Source organism: Sus scrofa, chromosome 18 (genome assembly GCF_054392235.1).
Source record: "Sus scrofa isolate SSC_HxYL_T2T_F1_AM1 chromosome 18, Sscrofa_HxYL_maternal_Yorkshire_Landrace_v2.0, whole genome shotgun sequence".
Classification (NCBI taxonomy): Eukaryota; Metazoa; Chordata; class Mammalia; order Artiodactyla; family Suidae; genus Sus; species Sus scrofa.
The window spans coordinates 25,125,365-25,142,805 of NC_139400.1; the positions used below are offsets into that span (position 1 = coordinate 25,125,365).

Here is a 17,441-nt window from a genome sequence, read left to right on the forward strand (position 1 = left end):
AAAAAATCGCACTGTGCAACTAAATGTAAACAAAAGAAACGTCATTTAGTGAAAATGTTTTAAGAACCATGATGGGGGGAATCGTACATTGAATGGGAGAGAGAATCAAATGCTAATACATTAAGGATTTAGTAAATAAACTAATTTCCATGCTATAAATACCTGTTGAAGTTGATAAAGTATCAATTTGGCTGTTAACAATGACTTAATAGCTCACTGTTTTTAGCTTTTGAATCATGTTATGTTTCCATCTGATAGTCAAGGATAAATATATATTGATATTGATGTTTAAAAATATTTTTTTATTAAAAAAACTACAACTTCATTGTAGAAATTTTGGAAAATAGAAAATAGTCCAAGTGAGAAAAAATGTCCTACTTTGCATACCATATACACTGTTACCATCTTAATATGCATTTACATTGTCTTTGTCTGTATAAGCATGTGCTTAACCTTCTCTGCCCATCCTTTCTGTTCCCCACCGCTATTTCTTAACCAAATTAAGAACTTAGTGTACATGGTAATTTGTGACCATTTCCCCCCCACTTAATAATTTGAGTTTAAAAATATCAATTATTCTATTCAAACATTATTTTTAATAACTGTCAATGTTAGATCATTGTGGCCAGACTGAAATCTTTATAATAAATATCCTATTGTTGGACCATGTCTCATTTACACAAACTTCTGTTGTTCATACTTTTTTGTTGCTTTAATGAATGTTGGGGAGTTCCTGTCATGGCTCAGCAGAATGACTGTGACTAGCATTCATGCAGACACAGGTTCAATCCTTTGCCTCTCTCAGTGGGTTAAGGATGCTGTGTTGCTCTGAGCTGTGGTGTAGGTTGCAGATGTGGCTCGGATCTAGCACTGCTGTGGCTGTGGTGTAGGACCAGCAGCTGTAGCTCCAGTTCAACCCCTAACCTGGGAACTTCCATATACCACGGGTGCTGCCCTAAAAAAGACCAAAAAAAAAAAAAAGTTGGCTGCATTTTCTTAGATATCAAGTTTTGTGTGTTTTTCTTAATATTATTTCCTAGAATTAAATATCTAGACATAAAATTGGCTAACTGATAAGTAGATTAACATAAGTAAAGCTATACACACACATATATCCCTATATTTATATAGCTATTTTCATAAATTGTAATATGCTGTATTTGGATCCACTTAAAATTTTCTGTAAATTCATTCTTTGTGGTAAACAGTTCTATGAGTTTTTGAGAAATGCATGCAGTTGTATAACTACTACCATAATCAAGAAGCAGAATTAAATAATTCCCTCCTTTGTATTTTGACTATAAAGTATATTTATTTTTCATTTGGAAAATAGAAAGAAAGAAAAATAATTAGAAGCCACCCATAAGTCTACCACCCTGTTACAACCTCTGTTGACATTTTGTTGAGTATCCTTCTGGTCTTTTTTTCTCTTCTTCCCTACACACACACAAAAAAGAAAAGATTATAGTCCTTTTTTTTTTTTTTTTCTTCGTGTATTTTGAGCATATTTCAGTAATAACTGCTAGATTGTTTGTTTGTTTGTTTTTTTTTTGTCTCTGTATTTCTAAATAACCTTATTATGACTATCTTGGCATGTTGCCGTAATTACTTAAGTCCTAAAAGAAGAGTGTTTAGATCAGTGCATATGTACAATTTTAAAATTTATTTACATTTTGTTAAATTGATTTTAAAAGTGGTTGTCCCAGTTTACATTCTGACTAGCAGCTTCTTGAAGCGCATGTTTTCCTGTATCTTGGCAATATTATTATTATTTTATATGTTTTTTCAGTTTGATAGATGAATTATAGAATTTTTTATTTTAACTCATTTTATGATTTCTCGGGGGGGGTTGGTGTTGTTAAAATGTGTTTATATTTTTGTGTGACTTGCTAGTTTATGTCATTTGCCTTTTTTTTTTTTTCTTGGCTATTTTTGGGGTTGGGTTTGGGTAGAGGCCTTATTTTTTTCAAGTGCTCTAATGTTAGTAACACTATTCTCACAGATCGGGGATGGTATTTCTTTGCTTATTCGTTTTGTTTAATGTTTTTTATTTTATGGGAATTCTCATAAATCTATTCTCTTGCATTTCCTTTAGTTATATTTTGGGTATGTGTTGAATTTAGTTAGAAAGGTCTTTTCACTTTTTTTGTTTTACTTCTTTTTTTTCAAATTAAAGTATAGTTGATTCACAGTGTTCCTTTACTTTCTCCTGTGCAGCAGTGTGACCCAGCCGTCCATAGACACCCATTTTTTTTTTTTCCAATCAGGTTTTTATCCAATAGACTAGGTACAGTTCCCTGTGCTGTACAACGGGGCCCTACCACCCATCCGTTCTAAATGAAACAGTCTGCAGCTACCATCCGCAAATTCCCCATCACCCTCCCCCTCCCCTCCCCCTTGGCAAACATGAGTCTGCCCTCTGTGTCCATGAACTGTTTTGTAGATAGGTCATTTGTGCCATATTTTAGACTCTACATGTAAGTGATATCCTATGGTGTTTATCCTCTTTGTAACTTACTTCACTTAGTGTGAGAGTCTCTAGTTCCATCCATGTTGCTGCAAATGACATTATTTTGTCATTTTTTATGGCTGAATAGTATTCCATTGTACATATGTACCACTCTTTTCACTTTCGATCATATTATCATGTGTATTTTATTCACACTTGGCTTTATTAAAAATTCTTTCTTCGTTTACTTTTTATTTTTTTCTTATATTCCTGACAGACTGGTAAGGTTTTTACTGTGGTGTATCAAGGAGCATAGATTATGTACTTGCATGTATTTTTGTGCATTTTTATCTAATGTCAATATTTTGTTTTTATTTATTCATAAGCATGCAGCACAAACTTTTCATTGACTTCTACCCAAACTGTAGTAGCACATTGACATCTAAGTATGTCCCAAGTTATGCAAGCCCTCTAAGTTTTCTCCCAGTTGCCTACTTTGGTTTACTTTTTAGATGGATTTTATCCATCAGATTTCTCAGTTGACATTAGGGGGGAAAAGGTACTTCTGCTGTTAAATAATGGTTTCTTTGTTTTTAACATGCTGCAGGATATTGAAGTCAAAGTAAGTATGAATAAATATGAAGTATGAAATTTATTCTTATGAATAAGTAGAAAACAATGAGCTACAACAAATATGCAAATGGATTCTCCTAAATTAAGCTGATAGTGACAGTTACTTCCACACTGGTTGAGGCCAGGTAACACTTGATCATGACGCAAAAAAAATACGGCATAAGAGTGGGAAAATCAAAACATACGCTTTGCTAATTTCTTAAAATTCCTAGTCAGTCACGTATTCAGCATTCATTGAACAAACATTATGTTAACTTTTCTAACATGGGGTCATGTAGGAGGGTCTCTTTTCAGGTAAAGCTCACTTAAACATAATAAAGGTAGAAACAGTTTAAGAAATGAATTTTTAAATTTATCTTGAAAAAATCCATTGTCATTTTTTTCAAGAATCAGTATTTTATTACTTGATTTTTAATTTTGTACAAAGAAATCTTATAAATTAGGATACAGTTACTTGATTAAAAAGGAAATAGAATAATACATGTCTGTACGAAGGTTTCACTGGGTAATTTAAGGCTCACAAGCATAAGGTTGATGAACAAAATGTTTTTTTTTTTTTTTTTTTTTTTTTTTGTCTTTTTTTTGTCTTTTTTTTTTTTTTTGTTGTTGTTGTTGTTGTTATTGTTGCTATTTCTTGGGCCGCTCCCGCGGCATATGGAGGTTCCCAGGCTAGGGGTCTAATCGGAGCTGTAGCCACCGGCCTACGCCAGAGCCACAGCAACACGGGATCCGAGCCGCGTCTGCAACCTACACCACAGCTCACGGCAACGCCGGATCGTTAACCCACTGAGCAAGGGCAGGGACCGAACCCGCAACCTCATGGTTCCTAGTCGGATTCGTTAACCACTGCGCCACGACGGGAACTCCCGATGAACAAAATGTTATAGGCATTTTTGTTGTTGTTCAAGAAAGAAGGTTAATAACCATGTGTCTTATGCCTGGAATATAATCAAAGTTTTATTGTGCAAAATATTAATCCTTGAAATTACTCTTCGAAAGAGAAGTTAAATAAAACTGTCTGTGCTGTATTCTGACATTTCCAAATACATTTGGACAAAGTAGGACACAGCTGTTACAAAAAAACCAAAACAATGCAGACTCATTCTTTACATTTAAATACAGCAATCATCGTCTTATTAATGTTTTTCTATGGCAGAGCCCTAATAGATTGCAAAAATCTTCAGCTTCGTATGCTTATTTCTAATGCGATTTATACTTGACTTTTGCTTTGCTGTTGCTGCTTTTTCTTGATATAGTATATTCTTCATTTCTTTTTTTAGGCTAAGCAGCTGGAAGAAAAAGATCGGGTGATAAAGAAGCAGGATGCATTCTACAAAGAGCAGCTGGCTAGACTGGAGGAGAGGGTATGACTATTCCTTGTTACTGATTCTCTTCTCTTACCACATCTGCAGCGTTCTCATATACTTACTTAAAAATCAATACGCTAGAACTGTAACTGCTTTTCCTAGTTACAAAGTGGCCAGGAACTGAAAAGGCCAAGCAGATAGATCATTCTCGAAGATAATGCTACTTCGACTTCGGTAGTTTTGCATACGGTTCTATTATTGGTTCATTGATGCTTTTTACCACTCAGGAACTCGCCCAGCTATTTTCCCTGCATTGTCTCCAGGTCCAGTAGTAGAGTGCTACTCTTAGCTGTCCCAGACATTGACTGAACTTGAACACGTTCCTAGAAATGGTAGTGCTTTAAAGGATGAATTGTCTTTGTGAAAGCTCAGTTTCACTGCATTGTGGCTAAAAAATGTATGTACCTTTCAAAACTGGTGGACGTGAGCTGAATAGTAGGACTCAGGAGAAGAATTAAGAGGAGTGGAGATAGTACCTTCAGTCTTCATGGCCCTAGAACTTGAGGGAGATGCAAAGGAGGAAGTTAGGCTGAAACAAAAGAAGGCAATGGGCTTAGAATGTGAGTTGCAGCATCCAGGGCCCCTGTTCAGTGAAGTGTATTTGTTGTCTAAAATAATTTCATACGTAGACTATGGGGTTTCAAAGCTAGCTTTTGCTTCTTTTTGATTGAGACACCTTCCCTCCCCCCCCCCCTTTTTTTTTTTGATTGGACCAACTGCTTTATTGAAAGATGAGAGCAGAGCCCCTTCCCCCATGATCCTGGCAGCAATAGCCTCAAGTTCAGGCTCTGATCATCCCACTGTCCTGTAATCTGAGGGCAAGACCCCCAAAATTTGATTGGTTTAGAATAGAATGTTTAATAAGAAAGCAGGGAAAAATAAGAGATTATAAAGCCCAATTCAGTGCAGATATTTATGTGTTAAATGTTTTCATCTGTCTCTGTGTGTCATTGGACTGAGTGTTTCTTGAATATAGGGACTGTTTTCTCATTCTTTAAGCCGGTATCTACCAAATATGTCAGGCCCTGGTAGTGCCAGAGATACACTAATAAAGAAAATGAACCAAATGTCTGTCATTGTGGAGCTTAAATTCGGTTAAAACCCCGTTAACACATGGAATGGCAGATTGTGATACTATGGCAGACAGTAACACGGGGAAAAGGAGTCCCAGGTGTCGGTGTGGGGTCAGGTGGAGAGGGGTCGTCCACTAGGACCCTATTCGGAAAGAGGTCTGTAGCATTGGAGAAGCAAGCCAGCCGCAACCCTGAAGTAGGGTGTGCTTGGTATGTTTGAAAAAGCTAGAGAGGGTGTGAGCAGAGGAGTGTTCTAGCTGCTGTCTTGGGCAAGAGCTGAAGCAGGAGAGGCTTAGTAAGCGGTAATAGCAGTCATTCAGAAATGGGGTGCTGATGGCACGGCCCAGGGTACTAGCAGTGGAGGGAATGAAATGTGGTTGGGTATCTCAGAGGCAGAACTGACCAGATTGGCTGATGGTTTTGTACATGAGGGAAAGAACTCAAAGAAATTCTGAGTCTGTGGCTTTTATAGCTGGAAGCATGGATTTTTCCATAGGGGGAGACTGTTAATATATGGCTGTGTCTCAAGCAGTATCCCAGACTTACCATATCCTAGATCCTCCATCGCTTTGGCTGTGGCGTAGGCCGGCAGCTGTAGCTCCGAGAAAATTTGACCAAGAGGAAATAAACAAGGTCTTATTACCTAGTGACTGCAGCGCGGTAATTCCCTCCCAGGAGTTATTTTAATATCAAGTTGTGCTGCTTTTACATTGAAGTGAGAAATTCATAGTCATTCAAGCAGTTTAGAAGTGTTTTTGAGGCATTTATTCCTATGTTCATAATAGTCCTCACATTCCTTCTCTAGAAAGAAAACAAACCTTTTCTCTGTTTTATCAACTCTTTTGATGGTTATTTCATTAGCCTCTAGATTGCCTGCTTCTGGAACATCCATTGCCCTCCTATGTTCTCTAGGAAAATACGTAGTTTCCCCTAGTCTATTGGCCCTCTGGAAAGGAATGAGAGGCGGGACCAAGGCCCTGTTGTAACAAGGCAGAGTCCAGACTCTCCCAGGATCTTCTAGGACGAAGGACTCCTCCCTCCCCAGGACATCTCAGAGACCTGAGTTCTCTGGTGATTAGTGTGTCTTGCATGTCTAAGTTCTCATTTATGAACTTGAATTGATTTCACTCCACTGATTCTACTTTGCTCTTGGCATTCCTAAGAACCGTGTGGTTTGGCCCAGCCTGAAGAGCTATAAAAGCCCTGGTGGCTTGAGAAGCTAAGGGAGATCAGAGAGCGTAGTTGGATACTGTTACAATGTTCAGGTCAACAGAGTGGTGGGATATATATCGCTTTTACTTACAGGCTTCTCTGGATTTCAGCAGCTATTTGCATACGCACTGCAGTCAACCCCATACAATTAAGAAGGAGAGGGAGTTGTACAAGCTGAGCAAAAGAAAGCAATGCAAAGAGAATGGTGAAAAATAAATTGTCATTAGGAAGGGAAGTACTTTACTAGTTCGTCACCTGTGGAGAGAGTTACTAATTAAATTCTAAGGTGACGCTTACATCAAATGAGCAATTTTTAAAAGCCTTTTACTTGTAGTGGGTGGCCTATCTTCTATTGCGTCATAAAGTGTGGGGCTCATCTGGATGATTAATTGGCTTTTTTGATTGCTTGACTTCTTCTTTGTCAATACCTTTGTTTCTGTGTTCCTCTGTGCAAAGCTTGGGGGAAAATATGCCAACAGTGATAATAAAGAGAAATGACAACAGAACAGATTATTGCCAGCCCAGTGTTCTCCTTATGCAAAGAAATTATTATGCATTTTTACTGTAAGATGAAGTCTGTCATTGTAAAAATATTTCATTGAGTAGAGCTGGATCAGTCATTTCAAGGGATTAATACAGAATAGAATTCAGTTAGACCACTGACATCTGAAATCCTAAAACCTAAACAGTCCTTTTGGAGGGTAAGGAGATGATTGCTTAAACTCAATTTATGGGTTAAAAAAATCTGTTGATACTTTACCCCTCAAGTGCTTTCTAAACAGTTGTCAATGATTCTAGGTCATATTATTAGCTCATATACACTAAATTATGTGTATGTTTTGACTGTGCACTGTGATATAGCAAATTTAATGCCATAGTTAAAAGCATAACTTTGTGGTAGATATGCCTTGGTAACTAGCTTCCATTTGTCAACCTAGAGAAAGAGATTATTCCTTTGACACCTGGAAATTTTGTACAGGTTTCCTTATTCATCTTGAAATCAAGGAATTTTCTCCGGCTTCCGTTACTGATAGTTGCTGAAACAGGTCAGGTTCTCTGGTCCAGGAGTTTGGACATTGAAGGCAGTAGAAGCTGATGCCACTTGTTATCATAATGCCATTACAAATGACAGGTTTCAGTGAAGTGGTTTCAGCATGTATCTTGAGATGCTCTGAATTTTTTAAATCACTAACAAATAAATGATAGTTCAAATAAATGGACTTAGGTGTTAATTGTTAGGTAGAGAAAGTAATAAAGCCCAGGAGCCCCATATCCTTTGTTAATATAATTGAAATAGTCATCTGTACCGTAGGTTCAGAGGCAGCCCCTTTTCACTCTTGGCGACTCCCTAAAGAAAGTTTATTATTGCAAATATTCTAGAAGTTGCAAGCAGGGTGGGCTTTTTTCTATTTTGTGCTCGGGGGCAAAAGAAAATGATACAGTATAGTGGATGTGGGGGTCTTATCCTTAATTCACTCTTCAACAAGTCCTCCAAACACCTTGGCTTTTCTGTTAACCTCTCTGAATTTTCTAGTGGGAAATGTAGTTTGGGTAACCTTGAAATGCGTTTTTAATCTCACTTTAGGGATATGAGACTTTTTTCCTCCGGGATGAGCTGTGAAAAGTGCATGCTGTTCAAATTATCCCTTTAGCTGGAGCCAGTTTTTCTATGCCTAACTTTAGAGGAAAGATTTGCAAATCGTGGGATCAGAACTTAATTTGGGGCTCTATTTACCATGTAGGCTGTCAAGAAGTATTAACCTTAAGGTAAGATGAGAACACGGAGTACAAAGCTATGCGCTGATGGCACAGAGTATACCAAGTATTAAATAGCATTATCCGTCCTGCTTGCTGCAGTAAATAGGATTTCACTATTATGATGTGTCAGGGCTTTCAGTGAAATCAAATTTACAAGACACTAAACTGCCATCCTCTCTGCTGAGCAGCTTTATGCTGGGATCTTGCTTTTATATTAATCCTGTTGGTAGGAAATACTTGTACCAATTGTGCATGGAAATTATAATTTAATGATCTCTTCGTTTTCTCTATTCAGGGCTTAGAACGGACCACTGTGCTTTGCAGCGATAGCCCCAGGGCTCTGAGAAAGAGATAATATACAGTTGAGCTTTAAAGCCCAGTATTGCCTTTTTGTCAGTGCATATATTGGTCCTAAGTGCTAAGGCGCCCGTAGTATGGGTGGCACACTTTCTCAGCTCTTCGCATTGCCTTTACCTGGTGAAAGACTGTACAGTAAAATGAATTCTGTTCACTGTGACAGTTTTTTAAATGTCACTCGAATGTGTAACAACAAGGTAAGAAAAAAAGTGTTAGGAAATCCAGCGAACATAATTCCACTTTTTAAAAGGAGTCTTGTTCATTTTGTCTTAGAAGACTCAATAGGCCGTTTTATTTAACATACAGTTAGTACTCCTTTCACTGGAATCTTTTCTTGTTATTGATAAGAGTACTGCAGTCAGGAAGTCCTTCTGTTTTGCCTCTCTATCTCCTGTGTATGTGATTGAAAACAAGCTAAATCTCTTGAATTTTCTTTGTATCCAGCTTCATAATTAGTGATGGTTTTGCTTTTTAATATCTTGTTTACTTATAAATTTCAAATGTACTCCATTTAGGCAGACCAGCCAATGCTTATTTCCTTCTTTTGCCGACTGAAAAATTAATATTACCAGTTATTAACATAAATGTTAATTTTTTAAAGGAAATTGCAGGGCTTGTGTTAGAAAATACTCTTGAATTCCAGTTTTATGTTCAGGCCATGAGCCAGCTGTGCCTCCATAAGGGATTATGTTTCAACACATGAGCTTCATTAAGACAGATGTATTTGGTCATTAAAACATTTACAAATAACATTAGCTTATATCATCATGAAATAAGAAATGCCGGAGTTCCCGTCGTGGCGCAGCGGTTAACGAATCCGACTAGGAACCATGAGGTTGCGGGTTCGGTCCCTGCCCTTGCTCAGTGGGTTAACGATCCGGCATTGCCGTGAGCTGTGGTGTAGGTTGCAGACGCGGCTCGGATCCCGCGTTGCTGTGGCTCTGGCGTAGGCCAATGGCTACAGCTCCGATTCGACCCCTAGCCTGGGAACCTCCATATGCTGCGGGAGCGGCCCAAGAAATAGCAACAACAACAACAACAACAAAAAGACAAAAAAAAAATTAATAAAAAAAAAGAAAAAGAAATGCCTACATCTGAACTTGGCATTTAAAGCAGGTTGGCACAGTAAGGTCAGTGCTTAATGAAGGGAATCTAAATCCAGCTTGGCTCTGGAGGCTAAGATAGGAATTTGACTTGGGTCATGCTTACCGAATTTTGAGGGGCTAGAGGAAGTCCTCAGCATTCAGCATTCATTCATGCGCTTTGTTAAACTCCTCCAGTGACCCAGGCTCTGTACGGAGATATAGCTATTGACATGCACAAATGGCACAAATGCTAGTTGGCATCTGGTTCACTAATTGCCATAGTGAATCCATGGAAGCTATGCCAGACTGCTGTTTTCCAGAGCAGAAATATTTTACGAGACGTAGCTGCTACTTTTGTCCCTTAGAAGTTGAAAGATCATGCAATTTAGAGCAGTGTGTTGGTTTGGAGAAATCCAGCAGGTTAAAGGCTCAGATAAAAAGACCCAGTGAACTCGTTGCCTTAAATAGCTATCTTTGAAAAGAAATGTAAAATACGTAAATTCCATGAAGACCAGAACTATCTTCCTTTTGATCACCATGGTAAGTGCCTGGCACATAATAACTACTAGGTAACTTCTTCAAATTAATGTGTTAGGAAGTAGGATGGGTCCCATGGCCAAATAATTTTGAGGAATGTTAGGCTTAACTAAGGGGAACAGATTTCTTTACTGCGGGCCTTCTCAGAGTTTATATACCTTCAGAGCTCCCAAGCCTAGGATACTGCATGCCGTGTTTTAGCATTATACCCAAGCCTTAGAATCGTTTTTCCAAGAAACACTCATTAGGGAGTTCCTGTCGTGGCGCAGTGGTTAACAAAAAAAAAAAAAAAAAAAAAAAAAGGAAACGCTCATTAACTTATCCCAACACACCATCAGGGATTTCTTTCTGTCTTTCTTTTTTTTTGGGGGGGTCTTTTTGCTATTTTTTGGGCTGCTCCCTCGGCATATGGAGGTTCCCAGGCTAGGGGTCTAATCGGAGCTGCAGCTGCCAGCATATGCCAGAGCCACAGCAACGCGGGATCCGAGCCGCGTCTGCGACCTACACCACACTCACCGCAACGCCAGATCCCCAACTCACTGAGCAAGGCCAGGGACTGAACCCTCAACCTCATAGTTCCTAGTCGGATTCGTTAACCACTGAGCCACAATGGGAACTCCCATCTGGGATTTCTTGTGCCCTTCCAGTACTTACATTTTTGAGTCCTTCCTGATCTGTATCCTAGAATGTGTAAGTCAAGAAGCCGTAGAATTTCATGGATGGAGTTCCCAGTTTGAGGCTTCTGAGGACCTGCAGCCATCCTGGAATTACCTGCGTTTGCACTGTGTTGCAAAATGAAAGAAGCTGAGGGATTCTAAGGTTCCTCTGGATGGCTGTGTTCTGATTCTTAATTCTCTTCACACTGTCCAGTCTCTCCAAGCCTCTTTGGGAGAACTATACCTGTGATAGCTCATTTTGTCTTTATATTCGCATTCCCAGCTCAGGGGCCTTCGAAGTGGGAGCAGTGGGTAGCAGGGTTTCTTCAGGGCCTTCCTACCACAGGACACAGAGTCATGCCCATGAACCCAAGAGTCGTACGTACCGTCTTTCTCTCAAGAATTGGATGTGGAAGCTCAGCAGAATGCCACGAAGGAGCCAGGGTCCCAATAGGAATTTTCTTCTTTTTCATAAAATGAAGTAGGAGGGTAATCAGATTTCATAAGTATTTAATTAACACTGTGGGTCTTTAACTCAGTTGTGTTTGCCAAGATCTAGAGGTGGAGAAACAAAGCAAAAGATGCATGAACCTCAAGTTTTCTGTGATCCTTGAGAAAGAGTTTATAGGACTGGCTCTTTGGTGGGGAAGTGATTAAGGTTTGCTTGCCTCAGTCAGAAAGTGCAGTCTTTGTAGCCTAGTCACTTGGATGAAGGTCGATAATCCTGTGTTCTGCAATCTCATTTCCCTTCGGAGGCAGTTCAGCCCAAGAGTTCAGGAAGAGTGGTGTGGCCACAGTCTTGCCCTCACTATCTGTAGTTTTCACTGACGATCTAGCAGAGCAGGAGCCCTGTCTGCTCACTGTTCTGTCCCCAGCCCCTGGGACAGCGGCTGGCGTGTAGTACATGCTAGACATACTTTTGTTAAGCAAACAAATAAAGGTGTTTTCAGCAAGGCTTTAATCTCAGAAACGGCCCAGGTAATTTAGGTATGCATCTCCAGGTGACTTGTGCGCTTCACCTCAAGTTACACCTCATCCTGCAGGTTATCCCAGAGATTCAGATGAGGGTCCTCCTGCTCCAGCCATGCCTTCTGCTACTGATAGTTGTGGAAATGCATATCTTATTTACAGAAAATTAAACAGTCGGTGCAGATGCTACTATGTGGGCCAACCTTGGACGTAAATTAAATCCTATTGCCTAAGGGACATTCTTATCCACTACTTTTATGCGACTTAGGGCAGGGGTAATCAGCTTTATCCACTGTCCTAAATAGAACATCCAACTTCATGTATTATCCTGAAACTTGGCTCTTGGTGAAAATGTTCCTGGGTGCTTTAGGCTGTGGACATCCTTGCTGTTCCAGGGCTATTGGCCAAGAAATGGAGTATCAGTATCATCAGCCTCATATTAACACAGCTACATCTACTGAGGGATTATTATAAACGAGGAAGTACACAGAATGATTTAACACCATCATTTTAACCCCAGATCAGACCTCTCTAGGGGAAGGTATTTTCTTTCTTCACCACCCAATCACTCATCAGTTTTGTTCTTGAGGCTCAGAGACATCAAGTAACTTGCTCTAAAGTTTCCTAGCTGGGAACAACCAACAGACAGCTTCTGTGTGTCTGCTCACTGCCTGCCTTCCCTTCTGGATGACCAGGGCTAGACTCTGTGTCCCCAAAAACCTTTCTGGCCATGTATGTATTATGCTATTCCACTGCCCTTTCCTAGATTATAAGAATTTTGGTGGCTGTGACATGACATTTTTTTTTGTTTGGAGTGAGTAGCCTTAAGTAACAGATTCTCGGCCATGTTTCCTTAGCAACATTTGTACCTGGCTTCTTTTACAGCCTGCGATGTGCTGGTCTTATGTAATAGTGGGTCATGTTCCACACTTGAGAGATACTAAACCGGATTCGTGATAGGGCATGAACAGATGCTGGATACAATTAGTGTGGCTTTGGTACATAGACTAAACTGATGGGAGAGATGCTGGCAGTGAGGAAACGGTAAAGGGTCTGTGGATTGGGCCTCACGCTCTTGAGGGGCGGAGAGAGAAGGTGGTGGTCCTGGGAACACTAGAGGGAGAAATAACCAGAAGTCAAAATGAGAGGCCCCGATGAATCAGCCCAGGTAATGGCAGTGAGATGTAGTGTGATAGCAACAAGGGAAGAAGGCAGTGGAGGCTCCACCAATGATCTTCTTCTCGCTCCACTGCCACCTGGGCACTTCAGCCCCACCGTCCTCCTTTGCCACGGCCTGTTTTGCAAATCATTTCTTTCTCATCTCTCATGTGGCCCTTGAACCCCCATGTCCACAGCAGTCCAGCCCGCTTAGTTGCTGTTTAGGTTGTATACGTGTGGGATCGTGGAACATAAACTTCCTTCCAAACTTAGATTAGAGTCACAAAATAGGAGTTTCCTATTTTCTCTGTCTAGTTGAAGGTCAGAGATGTTGCTTCTGTCTTAGAGCTATTTAAACTGCATCTCAGGGACTTTCCTACGCTCTGCCTCAGAATTAACCCAGGTAATTAAATAAATCTCAGAAAATACACCACTCAGTCAGCTACCCTGAAGCCATTCCTATGTTTAACCTCCGCGATGGTTTTCCCTCTGCTGCTTCAGTGTGGTTCACTAGGAAGTCCCCAGGCTTGCTCTCTAGGTACACTGCTCTGCCCCGTGTTAGACATCCCCTGGGGAATGGGAGCACTGACTGTGTGCCAGGTGTCGTGCGTTGTAGGTCTTGGGATACATGGGATGACAGAATCAGACAGCGTAGCTCTGCTATCTTCTCTCGCCTCCTTGACTGTCGTTTCTTCTTCCCATTAGTATTTCTGTAACTTAATTGTAATGTTGTCTCTACGTTGCCTTGATGAACTGTGAATGATGTGAGGTGGCGAATGAAAACAGAAGGGAGAGAAAAGTCGTTCAAGGCTGACAGTTAAGATCTTGGGTAGGCAGTCTATAGATTGAGAAGACTTTGTATTTTTGTTTAACTGTCATCACAATGAAAATGTCCGTAGAACTCCGAGTGCTTCTTTAGTTCCAGAAAAATAATACGTAATAAATTGTAAGTCATCTATTCTCTCATGATGTAGTTGCTGTAAACGGCAGAAATTTGGCAGACATTCCTAGAACTGTTTGTCAAAATTCAATAGCATGTAATTAAAGACAGAGACTGCCATTTCTCTTTGGGGTACATTAAAAAATTATATATTGTTTGGATTTGACCTTGAACTCAGTTCTAAAAAGAATAATGCCAGAAAGACAAAAGGGTAAATATTTTAGTTTAAATAGAGGCACAGGTTACATAAAGTAACTACATTTACAGAAATGTCAGTTATACCCTAGCTATTTAAGAGTGATTATGCAAAAGATAGTTTCTGAATGAATATTACTTTACACACAGCCAAATGGAAGCAGGGATTATGATGCAATTCTAAATTTTAAGCCTTTCCAGGCACCAAAGCATGATTGCCGTTGTTTTAAACCTATGTTGACTGACAGTTAAAACCGGTATTAATACAGCGTGGATGGTATATTAATGAAGTGGAATATTTTCTAGACACATAAATGTTTACTGTTTCTTGCAACTTTGTATTCATCTAGTACAGAAGTATCTTTTCTCAGGTAAGGAAACAGAAACCTGGAGGTTTAATAATTGGTTTTTATGTGGTTGGGGAAGGGAGTGTTGGTGGTGTTGACCTAGTCACTATTACTGTCTCATCAAATAAGTTGTGAGTTAGTGAATGTGTATTTTTTTAAGGTTTTTAACTTAAAAAATTTTTCTCAATTTTTATTTTATATTGGAGTATACTTGATTTACAGTGTTGTGTTAGTTTCAGGTGTACAGCAAAGTGATTCTGTTGCACATCTACAGATATCCATTCTTTTTCAGATTCTTTCCCCATATTGGTTATTGCAGAATATTGAGTAGGATTCCCTGGGATATACAGTAGGTCTTTGCTGATTTTCTATCATGTTTGTTTATTTAGGTCCCTAGAATTGATCTGTGTTGGGGTGGCCATCTCAAATACTGCACAGGTGACTGAAATATTACGAATATTTGGGAACCATTCCTTAGGTTTTATGAAGCTTAAACAAACATAAAATTTCACTAGCTTTGTTGATATCATGGTACAAAGCAGCCTTGCAATAGTTTTTAATTTCAGTAGAATTCACCAGATTTATTGTATCAGAGGAAAGGACAGCTAACTTGCTCATTTGCTCTAGTTGCTAATTTTCGTATACCCACAAACGTGTTTTGGTTAGTACCTGAGCTATTTAATTATAACCTCAGACCTCAGAATGTTAGGGAGACGGTTTTAGATGATTCTGGAATGCATCAAAGCCTTGGTCCTCCCTCAAAGGACTTTTATAATGGCATCTAAATATAATGGCATCAAAGACAAGTGGCTGTGGATTCAAATGCTAGACCTATCCTTGGAAACTCCAAGGGACATGTTTGACCTTCAAGAGCCCTCGTTTATGCAATGGAGGCTGTCGAGAGGAAAGAAAATATTATAGGTGCATTTATATGAATATTAGGATCACATTAGATATCATCAACATTAGTATCCAGTATCTTAGGAGATTGATAATTGTATGCTGTTTGAGGTAACTTGTTGAAGGAAAAAGACCCTAGAAGAAATATCTATTATTTTGTCATGTTGAAATGTTAAAGTAAATTTTGCCAGAAGAAATAGAATCATTGGCTCAATTGTAGAACTATTTTGTAAAATAGATATAATTTAAAAAAAACCTACAATTTAGGCCTATGTAATCTTTTTTTGATTTTCAGAGCTCTTTAATGTACTTCATTTTATTTGGTAAAAAAGGGTTTTTCTTGTATGTGTTTGCCTTAAAATTTGGCAGCCTGTATGTCTCAGAGACGGTAGTCTGGATACTTGGGGGTACTTAGGTACCTAAACTTTTCTGTCATCCTCCATCTTTTTTGGAAAGGGTGATGTGAATCTTTGTCCATTTAGTTCCATGTGTATGAGCCCAACCAGTGGGTGAGAAATTAAAACAACACCCCTAAGCTAGTTGAGCTTTCACTTTTTTAGCTTCAAAATGACACTTACTAAACCCTGTGATTTTACAGTATTGGAATCTAGCTCCTCAAGACTGGCTGCGCCAAGGCAAAGAGATCAGGTTCCAGAGACTGTGGTTATAACATCTGGGGGTACCAGCTTTAAGGAAGGTGCTGGGGAATGGGGAACATAGAGTCAGAGGAGGCTGTAGAATCCAGAGGAAATAGTATATAGCACACATCTAGGTTGGTTTTTTTGTTTGTTTTAATATTTGCTTTTTGTTTTAGTCTTCCATTGGAAGTCTCTGACCTCGGATATTAATGCAGAACAAGGATTCACTTCTTCATTGTGATTTTTGGGTCAGTCTTGTAGAGTTTTTTTATTTAATAAGTAAGAAAATTTCTATTTCCCATTAAAATGGAATGGATGACAAGGAGAAAGTATGAAAGCCTGGGTGAGGTCAGAAGGTTGAAGGTTGTGATGGGGCCACAGAAAGGAGTCAAGTGGCAAGAATCACAGAGGGCCGATCCCTTGACAGATACTGCTCTTGGCATGGGTTTCACAGTTAGGAACATTCCTGGTTACAAGAGTCTTTTTCTTGAAAAATGAGTCTTTTATTTTGGATTGTATTCCTGAGAGACAGAAACCATCTCTGATGGGGTCATGGCTTCAGGAAAATGACAGGGGATGTTGATATCAATATTGTAGATTTCATTTCTACAGAAAAATGTACTAGGTCAGGCTTAATTCTGATATGTCTTATCATTTTGTGTGGTGTATACAGGATCTATTAAAAGTGCTTATTACCAAAGAGCAAAATTACTGAAGTCCTTTTAATTATAAAATGAAGAGTCTCAGCATATTGTTGTCCCGCTTGGAGAATAATCACAGTAGACTGTGCTCTCTTCGTTAAAAGTGTACCTTTTTGGACCAGATTCCTCAAAAGGCCTATTGAGATTTGAGAATTTTCATAAAGTTAAATGACTGAATACTTCAGTCTAAAAAACAGTCACCAAACAGTAACCTTTCAAAAAGATTTATCGGTTTAAACCTCTAATATCTTTCTCATGTAAATTTGTGTTCATGTATTTCCCACGACTTCCTTTTCTCTTTACTGCTTCTGTCTCACAAAACAAACCAAAACCCCAACTGTTTTAGTCCCCTTAAAGTGTCTTTTATGTCTGCAATCTTCATATTTTTGATCTCTTGAATCATAGTCTATTTTAATGCTTATTTGGTTACAAGTGACAGGCATTATAAGAATGAAGCCCAGTTTCT

The 17,441-nt window shown here is 39.1% G+C and overlaps 1 protein-coding gene and 1 long non-coding RNA gene across 16 annotated transcripts in view; one reads left to right on the top strand and one right to left on the bottom strand.

The window, feature by feature from the left end:
- CHCHD3 (coiled-coil-helix-coiled-coil-helix domain containing 3) overlaps positions 1 to 17,441 on the top strand; it is a 296,981-nt gene that overhangs the window by 178,725 nt on the left and 100,815 nt on the right. For 12 of the 15 annotated variants that reach the window (XR_014833217.1, XR_014833213.1, XR_014833214.1 and 9 more), the window contains 1 exon segment: positions 4,363 to 4,446. Coding sequence is in view for 10 of the 15 variants with exons in the window: in NM_001244176.1 (NP_001231105.1) it covers positions 4,363 to 4,446 (84 nt within the window). In the remaining 5 variants the exon portion in view is untranslated. 15 annotated transcript variants of the gene reach the window in all.
- Positions 1 to 17,441, bottom strand: part of LOC146394939 (uncharacterized) — a 124,550-nt gene that overhangs the window by 62,503 nt on the left and 44,606 nt on the right. The window lies entirely within an intron of this gene.